This window comes from Ascaphus truei, chromosome 4 (assembly GCF_040206685.1).
Source record: "Ascaphus truei isolate aAscTru1 chromosome 4, aAscTru1.hap1, whole genome shotgun sequence".
In the NCBI taxonomy this organism is placed as follows: domain Eukaryota; kingdom Metazoa; phylum Chordata; class Amphibia; order Anura; family Ascaphidae; genus Ascaphus; species Ascaphus truei.
Genome location: NC_134486.1, coordinates 99,495,055 through 99,509,468, shown reverse-complemented (window position 1 = coordinate 99,509,468; position 14,414 = coordinate 99,495,055). Strand labels below are relative to the sequence as shown.

General features: G+C 43.5%; 1 protein-coding gene across 1 annotated transcript in view; it reads left to right on the top strand.

Moving 5' to 3' along the window:
* The first annotated feature begins 361 nt into the window (after positions 1 to 361).
* The window catches only part of SLC24A3 (solute carrier family 24 member 3), a 488,027-nt gene continuing 473,974 nt past the window's right edge, over positions 362 to 14,414 (top strand). Inside the window, exon 1 of the mRNA XM_075596259.1 lies at positions 362 to 1,140. Within this exon, the coding sequence (XP_075452374.1) occupies positions 930 to 1,140 (211 nt within the window). The 5' untranslated portion in view covers positions 362 to 929. The remainder of the gene's footprint in view (positions 1,141 to 14,414) is intronic.

The window sequence follows — 14,414 nt, the reverse complement described above, 5'->3', positions numbered from 1 at the left end:
TACCTCAGTGCTTATCTGCTCATGTAAAAGGGTCATTTAGTTAAACCCTTTGGCCAAAAGGTTATAAGCTGGCAGCCACTTCACGGCATGCCCAATCTGCAGGTCCTAACACTACCTGGCACAATTCTCATGTACACTGCAATGTACAATGCAAGATCCAGTTCGTTAAGGCAAAGAGCCAGTTAGTCATCCAGTTAGCTGGGGTTATATGTAACACAGATCTAATCCAGATTGCACAGTCCCTGTGGTAACAGTGCCTCATAAGATCTGCACACACACAAAAAAAAAAGAAGAGAAAGAAATGAACCTGGGAAGGGGGTGGGGAAGAGAAACAGGGCGGAGAGAGAAAGAGAGGTCTGAGGAATTAGGAGCCGATTCGCTGCTGACTAAAGTTTCACCAGTAACCTCACTCTCTCTCTCTCCTTCTCTGCCTCCTTGTGTTTTCCGTGTGTGCGCCTATCTAACTCGCTCTCCCTGAGTTTCTCTCCCAGGGGATCTTTGATCAGACAGCTGCACTGTGAATTAATCCAGTGCTCAGTCTCTGCTCTATATGATCAGCAACCACACAACAAGCCTCTCTTGCTAGGGCTGCTGCGAGCCTTTTTTTTTTCTTTTCTCCCCCTACATCAATGGCACATCCTGCTGCTCGGCGTCAAAAAAAACACCAAACTCTACCCGGGGTCCTTCTCAGCCACATTTAACATGGATTAGACCAGCGAGAGAGAACAGCTGAGGAAGCAGCCGCAGCACCCGGAGTTTGGGAAGAAGTGGCAAGCCGGTGTTCTCATTTTGGTATTGATTGTGTTGTGTTGAGTTTCTGCACTCTCTGTCAAGTATACTGTAGATAGAGAGCTGCTGCTGTTGTTGTTTTTTTTTTTTTTTTACCCTCCGTGTAAAAGCAGAGCTTGGTTAAGTGGGTGCTGTTGGATATGGATATTACAATGAAGAAGGGGAACATGCATGGTCTGACTCAGGGAAAGCAGCGCCTGTTCTCTGCCCAGAGAGGGATGCTGGAGACCGGGACGCAGCGGAGGAGCAAGACTCGCAGGAAAAGGAAGGAGCTTCTCCTGGGGCAGATGTGTCTTATGGGCTGCATCATGCTGTTTGGCTCATCTTTCTCTCATTGGGCTGACAAATCTGGTAAGTTCTCCGTATGTCCTCCTATACAGTATATATATGTATATTGCTTAATAGAGCTTGGAAATCCTTATTTTTTGTTATTTTAACCCATTTAACGCTGGAGGGCAGAGCAATGGGTTGCTGGCTTCTCTGGCACTGATATGGTTATAGATGCTGAATATGTTTGTGGCCCCTAAAAACTGACCATTTGACATCATTAATCAATACAATGGTGTGCTTTAAGGAGAATGAACATGGCGAGACTAGAGTATGAAATACACTGTATTAATACTTAGATTGTAAGCTCTTTGGAGCAGGGTCTCCCTTTGCCTTGCGTTGTCATTTACCTGTTGCACCTATTCCCACTGTTTGTAATGTATTTATCTCCTATTGCCCTGTGTGCTCATGTCACTGTCATGTTAAATGAAGGAGCCTCCACATTCTGTGGAATGTATTCATAAGGATAAAGTAGAAAACGTAAACAGTTTTCAACAAATACAAAAAATCCTTTGAGTTGCCATTATACACATGGTTGGGAAGTATGAATATATTGCTGCACTGGTATAGTTCTTTCCATATTCAATGTTCAAGTTGAGCATTGCAATTTCATTGTCAAATCAGAAATCAATTTGTCATTCATTTCCAAAGACTACATGCAAGAATTTCATTTTGCAGTTTGCTTTTAGCAGCAGTCACAAAATAAATTGAATCTTTAGCTTTTAAATGTGTAATTTTGTACCCAGGACATACTTCAAAACGAGAGGAAACTCTGAATGTATTTCTTTTTTTTCTAGTAAAATATTTTATAAATAAAATAAATAATTGCTAGTGAAATTGGTACATCAAGCAAACCCATCCCGGCTCTGATCCTTCTCTAACCCTTTCATCCCTGGGGAGGTTTGCAAGGCATTAATTGGCCGTGTACCCAAAAACAGTACTTCAAAAGGGGTAATAAGAATCAAAGGGGGAGGAAAGCTTGCATTCTCTTTTCCTGATTACACTGCAACATTTATCATGGCTCTACACATTTGTACAATACTATTTGCTTACCTTTCAAATCTACAGTCCTACCTCATGCAGTTTAGAATGAGAACCTCAGTGCAATGCCTATTATAGTCCATAGTCAACAACGTATGTGTCTTGCATGGTAGGAATAGTATTATTTAGAATAGTCCCCTGTACTTCAAATACCTTTTATTTCTATGGATGCGATTCATGTTGACATGAATTGCCGAGAGAGGCATGAGATTGACACTAGGTGACTGGAGTAGAGTCTTATGAACAGGTGAGCAGCACTACTGTAGATAAAGACACTGAATTTGCTAGAAGCAGTCGGGTTTCTGGCTAGGAGTGAATTGTGTTGCGCTCTCAGCCAGAAGAATGTATTGGATTGCTTCTTCTTTTTTTTTTTTTTTAAGGAAAAACGAAAACAAAACGTTTTAACCTTGTGGTAGACGCTTCAAGGAATGAAGGGCAAGCACAGAGAAACTAGGAGACCAACTGTGAAGCAAAGCAAGAGAAACTGACAGCTAGTTGGATTTACAGAGGCTTTCACAAAAGATGGTAAACTGATTTATAGAAGACTATATTGGAAGACAAACAGCAATACAGAAGTTACAGAATGAGGAGCAGTTCTGCCTAGAAGCTTTATGAATGATTTTTTTTAAAAATATATATATGTATATATAAAACGGAAATAGCCGTGTTAGTCCAGTTGCGATAGTGCAGAATAAATGAGTTCTTCAGTATTAGGTGATACCTTTTTTATTTGGACTAACAATTGATGTATTAGGACAAGCTTTCGAGAGTTTGCCTCTCTTCCTCAGGTCAAGCAATACTGATATTCAAAGGTTTCTGTGACTCACGCCCCCTCCTCCTCTCACGCCCCCCCTCCTCTCACGCCCCCCCTCCTCCTCTCACGCCCCCCCTCCTCCTCTCACGCCCCACCCTCCTCTCACGCCCCCCCCATCTCCTCTCACGCCCCCCTCCTCCTCTCACGCCCCCCCATCTCCTCTCATGCCCCCCTCCTCCTCTCACGCCCTCCCCCCTCCTCCTCTCACGCCCCCCTCCTCTCACGCCCCCCTCCTCTCATGCCCCCCCATTTCCTCTCACGCCCCCCCATTTCCTCTCACGCCCCCCCTCCTGCAACACGCCCCCCCTCCTCCTCTCACGCCCCCCCTCCTCTCACACCCCCCCTCCTCCTCTCACTCCCCCCCTCCTCCTCTCACGCCCCCCCATCTCCTCTCACGCCCCCCCATCTCCTCTCACACCCCCCTTCCTCCTCTCACACCCCCCTCCTCCTCTCACGCCCCCCCTCCTCCTCTCACGCCCCCCTTCCTCCTCTCATGCCTCCTCCTCTCACGCCCCCCTCCTCCTCTCACGCCCCCCTCCTCCTCTCACGCTCCCCCCTCTCCTCCTCTCATGCTCTCCCAAGTTGCGGGCCTCCCTTACTCATTCTTCTATGCCGGGCCTCTCTCTCATGCCAGTGCAGGCCGAAAACTAGGCACAGCTTTCGGCCCGCATGGGCATATGAGAGATGCCTGGCGTGGGAGTAAGGGAGGCCCAGCAGCAACCACAGGCCCGGAAGCCAGCCGCAGAACTTGGGCCCGACCTCTGAGCCGCTCAACTTCCTGCGCCGCCCGGCCGGACCCCCGGTAGCCACTAGGCCCACTTGTCCCGGCTCTCCCCCCTGGCGGTGGCATTGTCATTGTGTAAAAGATCCATAAAAGTTTCCCTCTCTTTACAAAAAGCATTTTAGATTGAATTGGAACCTCAGAGGAGTCTAACCAAGAGGAACTCTCACGAGAGTTTTTTAAGAGACGCCAGAGTCCCACTCAGGATGATCTAAATGGAGGTGTTCCACATGCTACAACAGAATCCGAAATGGTGGAAAATCCTAGTCTCAGAAACAGCACTAAGCAGGACATCGATGATCTGTACACAAATCTCAAGACAGCCTATGCTCTCCAAGGACCTAGACGAGATGAAATCCCAGATCCGGGAAATACATGACAAACAAGAACACCAAGATAACAGGGCAAGGAGAAACAACATGAGAATCAGTCATGTACTGGAATCGGTAACAGACATTCAAGAATACCTAAGTAGCTTGTGTAACGGGACACCCGGACTCTTTCTTGGGATAAAGCACCAGACAGAGATCAAATAAACATGTGTTTATTTCGTCCAGAGCCAACAGATGCAACATAAAGTCACAACAGAGCATATACTCAAGACCCTCAGAGCAAAACTGGGGGAATCCTAGTCCAACTTCCCCTGCTGTAGGTCTCCAGACCGCGTTGGATGCAAGTTGCAGCAGAGCAACCTAAAGTGTTCCACTCAGCATAGCAAGCAGCCTTGATTGTGGGTGTCTCTAGCAAAGCAATCTGCATGCCAACCCAGAAGAGATTTCTAGAACTCAGATCAGCCGCTGCTTTTCTAGGTTCCCGGTCTCCATAGGAAATCATGGAGAATGGGGCAGCGACCAAGCCCAGCGCGGGTGCTTTGAGTTGGGCCAATAAGAGCGCGAGGGCTCACCTCGGTTGGCCATTCCAGGCTGGGAGTGTGATGGGCAGGCCGAAGCAAGGATGGCGGGGAATTTGTTCTCATTGTTGGCTTGCTATCTCCTGATGAGATAGGTGCATCTCTGTCTGGGCAGACAATGGCACTGCTCTTCAGGCCATTGCCTCCCAGATAGGAGGACTTCCCATACCCATTCTCCTTTGTTCTCAACCCCATCGTGAAACCAGCCAGACCCAGATTCCTAGGTGTGCAGGCTGGGTAAGTGAATTACCGGCCGGGCATGTTCAGGGAACAAAGAAATGCATTTAACATTTAAATACATCACACACAATCTACACCCTATAAAGGTTTCACTATACATTGCTAGGGTTAACCCATAAAATTCTTACTACATGAGCCACAGGCAGATGGATTTACAGGGTGATCCTGTGAATTCATCAGACGGGTAGGGGCAATGGCTGGGCTTAACCTTAAACTACGAGGGATCCAGTCCGCAAATATTTCCAGACACTTCCCCAGTCACCTTAGAAAAACGCAGCGCATTCAAGCATATTACGGAGGCCTTGCGCAGAGCCAATATCCAGTACCGATGAGGCTTTCTGTTTCATTTAAATTAGCAGTTCTGCCTGCTTGTATTTATTTGTTTTACATGGATAGGCAGCAGGGGGTCTCCATTTCAGCTCCGGGGACGGTCGTATCCCCTCCAGGGGAAACAAAATGACGTTTAAATCTTCCATGTTATGCGTGCCAATAGGATGCTGCAACTTCACCCGATGTGCTTCCTACGGGCCTTCCCAGGTAGTATCTAGAAACCCCCAGCCAGCAAATAATAGGATTAGTAACCCGATTTGACCCTTTCACTACTAGAGGTTCTAAAAATCCTTTGGTTTCGTTATTGCTAGCTCTTTAGCAGGTACGGATTTAAAGGGATTCACCTTGATCTCACGGTTAGGCCATTTTGGAGGGGAGCGTACCTTTTTTTTAACGGATGCTTCATTGTAAATACAAATTTACATTAGTGGAACTTACTTTGCCACTAATGTACAGTACATGTAAAGACCCCAGATTGTATGTAACATATGCTTACATTAAGCACTTTCTATGGACAGCTGCAATAATACTTCACAATTTACATTTTGAACAGAGTCTGCATTTTCAATGCCCTTTAAAGGCCTGCATTTCAAGCTTATAATTGTAACTGTCAAGTCTGCTGCGGGATGACTACTTTACATTGTGCAGGCAGAGAGAGACAGACAGACAGCAGCACATGCTACTGTTCTGGAAGACATCATGCAGAAGACACCATGGGCGTGGTGCAGGCATAACATGTATATTTGGCATCTTGCATGAATTTCCACATTTGCATGATGAAACATTAGGAAATAGACTGATAGGTTGATATCTGCCATTCAAAACCTAATTGACTGGCTTTAGCATGACACCATCCCAACCACCACTTACTTTTTCTGCCTGTACTGTAAGTGGGAGCTTGAGGGCCTCAGTTAAGCATTCCAGGGATATTCATCAGAACACCTGTGTCATGTTTAGGAAAGCAAATGTGGGAATGTTATTCTATATACAATCTGTACTAGTTGTCTGTCTTTCACAAGTGGGGAAATAACTTGAAGCTGTGGATGAAAAACCACTGAAAAGCAAAGTAATGGTACTGTAGATGTGTCTGCCATGCTCTTAAGCTGTGCACTAAAAATGCAGGGCAAGAATAGCTGTAGCCAACGTAAAAAGTTGAGAATTGTAATATCACCAAAATAAAAATGTATCTGAGTCCCTGAGTCCTTTCTCTTAATAGTCTGTCTTGAAATAGTTAAGCATCCCAACAGCCTGCACTCATGGTTACTGTCCCACACTCGGCCACTCCTACCACCAATTGTGGCCAAGCACTGCCATACACAGCACTTATTCCCTCACCTCCTGTCTCTGTAAGTCTCCCATCATACCTCTTAGATTGTAAGCTCTTCGTGGCAGGAATTTCCTTTCCTATTGTCTGATTTTGCTGCACTTATTGTATCATTTTATTTTATTATTTATTTATAAAATATTTTACCAGGAAGAAATACATTGAGAGTTACCTCTCGTTTTCAAGTATGTCCTGTAAGTATGTCAACTAATTTCTTTCTAATTGCCTGTACTGTATTATTTGTGAAGCGCTGAGTACACTTTTGGCGCTATATAAATAAAGACATACAATACAAATAGGTGTTTATCGCTTTTTGTTTTTTCTATAATGCTTTGTTTGAAGTGGCTTTAGCTCAGGTTAGAACCACACAGACTGGGAGAAAACATTGCAGAACAAAGAACTCAATTATCTTATACTATATTAGTGAAAGCACTGTATGCCTGTCTGGATGTCCGGTGTCCCTAGGGGAAATCTCATTGGTCCCTTGGGCCGCCCGCCCCCGCACACCTCTCATTGGGCGGAGTGACGGGCCAAACACACACACACACACGGTAGGGGGGGCGCCCGATTATGTAGGGGGGGCGCGAGCAGCTTGCAGGGAAACCTGGGGGCGCTCCGTGCTGCTGCTTCTATGTCTGTGTCTTGCAGAGGGGGCGGGGCCAGAAGCTCCGTGCTGCTGCTTCTATGTCTGTGTCTTGCAGAGGGGGCGGGGCCAGAAGATCCGTGCTGCTGCTTCTATGTCTGTGTCTTGCAGAGGGGGCGGGGCCAGAAGATCCGTGCTGCTGCTTCTATGTCTGTGTCTTGCAGAGGGGGCGGGGCTTCTCTCTGCACACAGACAAGCCCCTCCTTCTCTTCCTGTCTGCTTCCCGTTTTCAGCAGCATGGGGGGTTGGGGGATCGGAGTATGTCGCCCCCCCAGGTGAAATTGTGGACTGATTAAGTGTGTGTGTGTGTGTTGGTGGTGGTGGGGGGGGGAGTGATTGAGTGTGTGTGTGGGGGGGGGGTGGGGGGGATTGAGTGTGTGTGTGGGGGGGGGGGGGGTGGGGGGGATTGAGTGTGTGTGTGGGGGGGGGGGGGAAGTGTGAGTGTGTGGGGGGGATTGAGTCCCCCCCTCCCTGCCCTTTGCCCCCCCCCCTCCCTGCCCTTTGCCCCCCCCCCTCCCTGCCTTTTTTCCCCCCCTCCCTGCCCTTTGCCCCCCCCCCCTTCCACTCCATGCCCCCTGCCCTTCCACGCCCGGGCAACGCCGGGTATATCAGCTAGTAGATGCTAATTTAAAGTCTTGCACAGTTTGGGGCAGCTCTTGCAGTTGGCAAAGCCACCACATTTTATCAATCTCACTGGGCAGTGACGAGGAACAGAATTCAGCGTTTAGAGGAGACAATGCAAATATAATAAAGTATCGTTTCAAGTTTTCTCCTTTGTTTCTGCACAGGAATTTCATTTAGAAGTTGGATTCCCTGAAGGTTTTTGAAAACAAATCCTTCATGTGGAATCACCGTCTCTTCAGTTTATAAAATAGCAACACATTCTTAGGTGTAAACTCTGTCGGAAGCAAGTTCTTTGGGGTTTTTCGTTAAAAAGAATGGACTTTAGTTAACCTACATTTTTTTAATGCAAGAGAGTTATATAATTATGATTTGTGTCATCCAACATCTTGGTTGTTTTGCATCATGGAAAAAAGCACACTGTTATCAAAATAATTCAAGCTTTAAAAAGAATTGGGCATTTTGGTAGGAAACTGAAGCTAAATATTGATACATATTTTTTTTTATTCTTGCTAATATACTAGTTTTCTCCTACTGTATGTATCTGTAACAGAAATTAAAAGAAGCGGGGAAACTCATTATTCAGTGTCTTTTTTTTTTTTTTTTCCAGGAGGGGAAACTTAGTCAAGTCTTTATCAGAAACTTCGCAAACAGAAGTTACAATAGTTTCATGGAAGCATCATGGAAATTCCAACATGTTTTTTTATTTATAAAATGTTTTACCAGGATGTAATACATTGAGTTACCTCTCGTTTTCAAATATGTCCTGGGCACAGAGTTATGATGACAAATACATAGTTACATTAAGTGAGCAGGGTTATGCATTATATACAAGACATTACATGTACAGTTAGAGATAATATATATTATAGGCGTACAGTATATAACAGTTACAGACCAGATTAAAATGTGAGACCGCTTTAGTTTTGAAAGAACTTAGACCGGTGGTGGCTGTGAGAGTCTCCGGTAGATTGTTCCAGTTATGGGGTGCACGGTAAGCGGAGGAGGAGCGGCCGGATAGTTTGTTGAGCCTTGGAACCACGAACAGTCTTTTGGAGTCAGATATCAGATGATAAGTAAAGGAAAAATGGACAGTGCGCAGCTAAAACAGGAACCCACGTGAAAAGAGGCAATAGTACATGGTACACTGGTGTTTCTGCTATCTGCGGTTTCCAGTTCCAGCGTGCGGTAACCCCATCCTACTTCATTGATTGCCTGTTTTTTTCATATTGATGTACGCAGAACCTTAAATGTTTTAATATAAACCTAAATTGTTCATACTTCACTATTTTGCGTCGTGCTGCTGTGTTCTTGTCTCACTCAGATGATAAGTGATGCATGTGGTAGGGCAGGGGTGCTCAAACTGGGGTGCGAGATTTTTTTGGGGTGGGGGGGTGGGGCGAGGCGGTTGCAGAAGCCCCACACTCTTCCCCCAAGGCATTTAAATTAAATGCTGGGGGATCGCGTGAAGCCTCTGCAACTGAACTTACCGAGGTTCAGAAGGCTTCAGATGACGCGTTGACATGACCCCACTGCGTCATTTGGCGCCGACAAGAAGGTGTGGGGGGGGGGGGGGGGGGGGCGCGAGCACTGGGGGAGTGGAGGCAGAGGATGCAGCAACAGGAGTTTGCTCACCCCTGTGGTAGGGGACCCTTCATGTAATATGGACCCTTGTGGATGTAAAATGGACCCTTCTATAATAAAGATGACTAGCAAACCCATATTATTACCCCTTAATTTATAATAATAAAAAAAACAGCTGTTTTTTGTTTGTAACAAAGCACATTTTTCAGCTCATGAAGAAAAACCATGTTCAGAGAATTTAACTAGTTACAATGTATTGATACCTGTTTGTCATTGTATAGCAGGTGACATTATAAATAATACCCATAGCTGGTTGAGATCATATGATGCCAAGTGACTGAAGAAGAAATAGACAAAGCTTTTCAGTATACAGGGTCCTTCCTTGTTGTGATCTAGAAAAATTTACACCAGACCGGCACTCATAAAATTAAAAATCAAAACTTGCCACCTAACTATGCAAAAATGTGGTGGTGGGAAAGAGAATGAGCACAGCAAAAAAATAAAAAAGTGTTGGAGGCAGGTAAAAAATAAAATGTATTTAATAGGCATAAACGCTAGACAAAATTAGGTCCTAGTTTTGTTTTTTGCTTGGCGTTTATGCCTATTAAATAATTTTATTTTTACCTGTCTCCAGCCTTCCATCTTTTTTGCTGTGCTCATTCTCTCTATCCCTCTCCCCTGTGCTGTATGTGATTTATGACTTGAGGTGTTAAATAGTCCCTGAATGTTAGTGATGTAAGATTGTGTGTGTGTGTGTGTGTATGTAAATTTATTAACTGCCCACAGTGTATACGGTGCTTTACAAAAGGTGTGTGTGGAGTGGGAGTGTATACCAAAGGTGTGGGTAGGTGTGGAAATGTGAGGGGGTGTTGCATTAGTAAAAGTGTGTGTAGATACTATGTGGTCCCTATTGGTATATAGGGATGGAATTACATAGAGTATTTGTATGTGTAAGAGACTGCACACACAGCTATCATATAGCGCATAAAATATAGACATGGCCTTAGCACTCATGGGAAGAGAGTTCTCTTGTGTCAGTAGTGACTCATAAAACTGTGTCTCGGTTTAGGCCACCACTAAGTGTCCCGAACAGTTGCATAAATTTGTATTCATTCAGTCTCTTTCGGTGTTCTTAGATTACCTTTGAATATGGCCTCCGTCAGAGAAATGTTCGCCGACAGGACTGTCTCTTGTTCCGTGTGTGATGCTGTGGCGATGCAGATCCATTCTCTTGTTTAGCTCCTGACCCGTCTCACCTATGTAGTAGTAGCCCCCTGGGCATTTCATGCACATGATGAGGTACATGACATTGCTGGATGAACATGTGAACCTTCCTCTGATTTTGTACTCCAGATTCCTGTCTGGTATTTATATTGTGCCCGCTGTGTGGAGCATTGCACAGGTTTTGCATCTTGCATCCTGGCATGGTCTTGTCCCGCATTTAGTTGTACTGTTGAATACTTTACTCCTCGCCATAATTTTCTTAAGATTGAGGTTGTCTGTATGATAATAAGGGTGTTTCAGGGAAGACCTGTTGCAGTTTTGTATCTTCCTGGGTAATGGGTTGTAGTTTCCTGGCGATCTTGCATAGGGCTTCCTGATGTGGGTTATATGTGACCACCAAAGGTACCCTGTCGCTTGTCTCTTTCTGTCTGTATTCAAGGAGATCACTTCTTGGTATTCTGGTGGCTTTGTGGATTTGCTGGTCTACAATTCTGTGGTTATAGCCACGGTTTATGAAATCCGATCTCAAGGCTGTAATCCGCTGGCCTCTGTCTGCTGTGTAGGAGCATATCCGGTTGTATCGTATGGCTTGACTGTAGATGGTTGCATGCTTAGTGTGTGTCGGGTGGAAGCTGTTGTCCCTCATATAGCTGGCTCGGTCTCTGGTTTGAGGTATACAGAAGTCTGTAGTTGGTTGTTCTTTATAGTAATGGTGGTGTCTAGGAAATATACTTCGTCCGGGGAATGGGTGAGTTCCAGGTTTATGGTCGTGTGGAACGTATTCATGTTCTCTTGGAACTGTAGGAGGTCCTGTTCACCAGAATTGATTGAATTATTGGTTGATTGTCACTTTGGTTTTAGGGGTATTTAAGTACATGTATTGTCTTTCTCACCCTGAGGAAGGTCCCGTTTCTTGGGACCAAAACATTGGAGATTTGTGCCCTGTTACCAATACACTTTTTCCTGCTTCAAGATTGAATGCTGTCTCCTGATTTCGTGGGATTAACACGGTATCGTGTATATATATATATATATATATATATCACACAAACCAAGCAAGCTCAAACGCCCACACCCACCTAATTTTGACTATATGTAATGCCACATAGAGTGCCACAGGGCTGTGGCACATGAATATAGCAAACGACAGGGGGTGTCCAGTGCTACATCCAAATGACAAAACATACATGGTAATAATTGCAAGAAATAATGCTTCAGTACTAATAATAATGCTAATACTAATAATAATAAAATATGGATGTAGCACTGGGCACCCCCTGTCGAGATATATATATATTAGTGCTTGACAAATCCGGGCGACCGGATTTTGCCCCCTGGCGATCCCTCATGGGATCTTTATTTATATATATAAATATAAAAGTCTGGTTAACTCCCTTGGTACGGGTTTTTCAATCAAGTGTTAATCACCACTCTTTTACATACTACAGTATATGTGGTTTATGGGTAGCTACATTTCATTAACCCCTCTATGCTATTAAGTATTAAATCAAATTAAATCAAATCAAATTAACTGAAAATAATAGATCTCTGCTGGCCTTTATGTACCTAGAACAGGTTTTTTTATTCAAGTGTTAACCACCACTCTTTTACATATTATATGTGGTTTATTGGTAGCTATATTTCACTAACCCCTCTATGCTATTAAATGTTAAATGAAATCAAATTAACTGAAAATAATAGGTCTCTGCTGGACTCTATATAAGCCTAATAATATAGAGCTTTTTCTTCCTCCATTTGCATCAAATGATGTTTGTATTGTATTGAACTTATTGTGTATAATTATGCAAAGAATGATTAGTGTGTTCATTTAAAATATTTTTATTTATTGTTTAAATTCTCTGTAATCTAGTGAGATTTAGTATGCTAATTCTAAAAACAAAGCAACATATACTCAGTGGAGATTTGATTAGTCTCTCCCGATTGGTTTCTGGGATTATTTAGTATGTGTACACACAACCAGACCCCACCCCTGATGAATTCAGCTTGACTGTGACTTGTGACCATTTGAGCAGAGGACGACAAGCGGAGCAGCTTCCTGGTTCATGTTGGGGCATGAATATTCTCATAACATACACTTAAACTTCGGGTGTTTGTGAGTTTTAAATTGTTTATGTTCAAGATCATTACATTTTTATCAACGATATTACACTAGGCTCGGTCTCTCCTCTCTCCCTCTCTCCTCTCTCCTCTCTCTCCTCATTGACTTGAAAGCTGCAGTTCAGTCAATATCCTGCATGTGTGTTTTTTATAATAAATCAGTTCTGTAGTAAGAAAAAATACTTTTAGCATTTTCTGTTTTTAAAAAAACAACTTTGAAAGACCAATTTTCTTGTATTCTATTTTAACAGCCATTTGCTAAGGCACTGCCCCTTCATGTCCTGTCACAAGCTCTGGCACACCCCTTTGTCAGCCCTGCCCTCCCTCTAGCACTTGTCAGTGCAGGAATGCTCATGAATATTCATGAGCTTCCACTGCCAGTCAAGCAGATTATAAACAAATCCCAGCTTTTAATATGTCACCAAATTTCGACCTATCAATACATGGAAAACGAATTGACCTGCAGCTATACAGTTCTTTAGCTAATTAGAGATTGCACACATAAAACTATTGAAGTAAAAAAATAAATGTAAAAAAAAAAAAAAGACTGAACTGCAGCTTGAAGGACCACTAGGGATTTTTTCCCACTTTTTGCTACCTAACAAGTTGAGAAAATTAATTTATTTTGAAAAGTCCATTTACAAAAATCAATATAATCAAGGCAAATAACTTCACAAAAGTTTAATAGGAAGTTTAAAAATAAGAGGTACAGTCACCACACAGATCTCCAAAGCAACACTAGTGTATTAGGGATTCCTTGCCCTTTCCTCAGGGTTCTAAAAGGGAAGCCCTGATACAGTAGTGCTGCTTTGGGGTTTATTTTTATGACTGTTGGTCTGATCTAAATGTTTCTATGTATGTATATTGTACCTGATGGTGAAGGTACTGGACCTTAGCACCAGTTACAATTATTAACACAGGGTCAGTGCAAGTTCTGTCTTTTGTATTTGATACCTTGTTCTTTTCTAACCATACATTCCGGTGTAGAATCACATGGAAGAAAATGAGTGTCACTTGTTATACAGTGACACCCCCCCCCCCCCACCCACTCTTTTATTTTACAAGTATAGTATCACAAACATCATACCTGTGAGCATATGACTTGTATATGTGACATGGGTTAATACACAGCAACAGTATGTAGCTAATCCATTTTCATCCCTGCAGGGTCCCTCACATCAATATCTGGCGGTACACCTATCCAATCACTGCAAAAGCCATATTTCAGGGCCTGGGTGGAAGTAAAAGCAACTTTAATAATGCAATGTTTAGTCCCTACGTTAATATTAAAGGAGTTTAGTAGAATGCATATTATTTGCATCTCATTATCACACACATCTGTTATACTGTAGGTAATGCTAGGCTCTTTATGGAAGAAAACATGTCTTACCATTATGTTACTGTCTTTAGTGAATATAGTGTTACTATTCATGTGGCACGAACTTACATTAACTAGCCTAATCGAGCTTAGGGAATCCAGGCCTTTTGTTGTTTTTGTGCATAGCAATGAATACCTAATAGGAACTCGTGATGGTGGTTTTATACGAGAAGAGATACTTATCACTGTCACAGCAGCAAAAAACTGGATGAACAGATGTGTCCTTACAATGTCCTTTTCTGCTTATCAGCTAGTTTGTAGCATACCTTTGAGATGGTCAGGAATTTCAA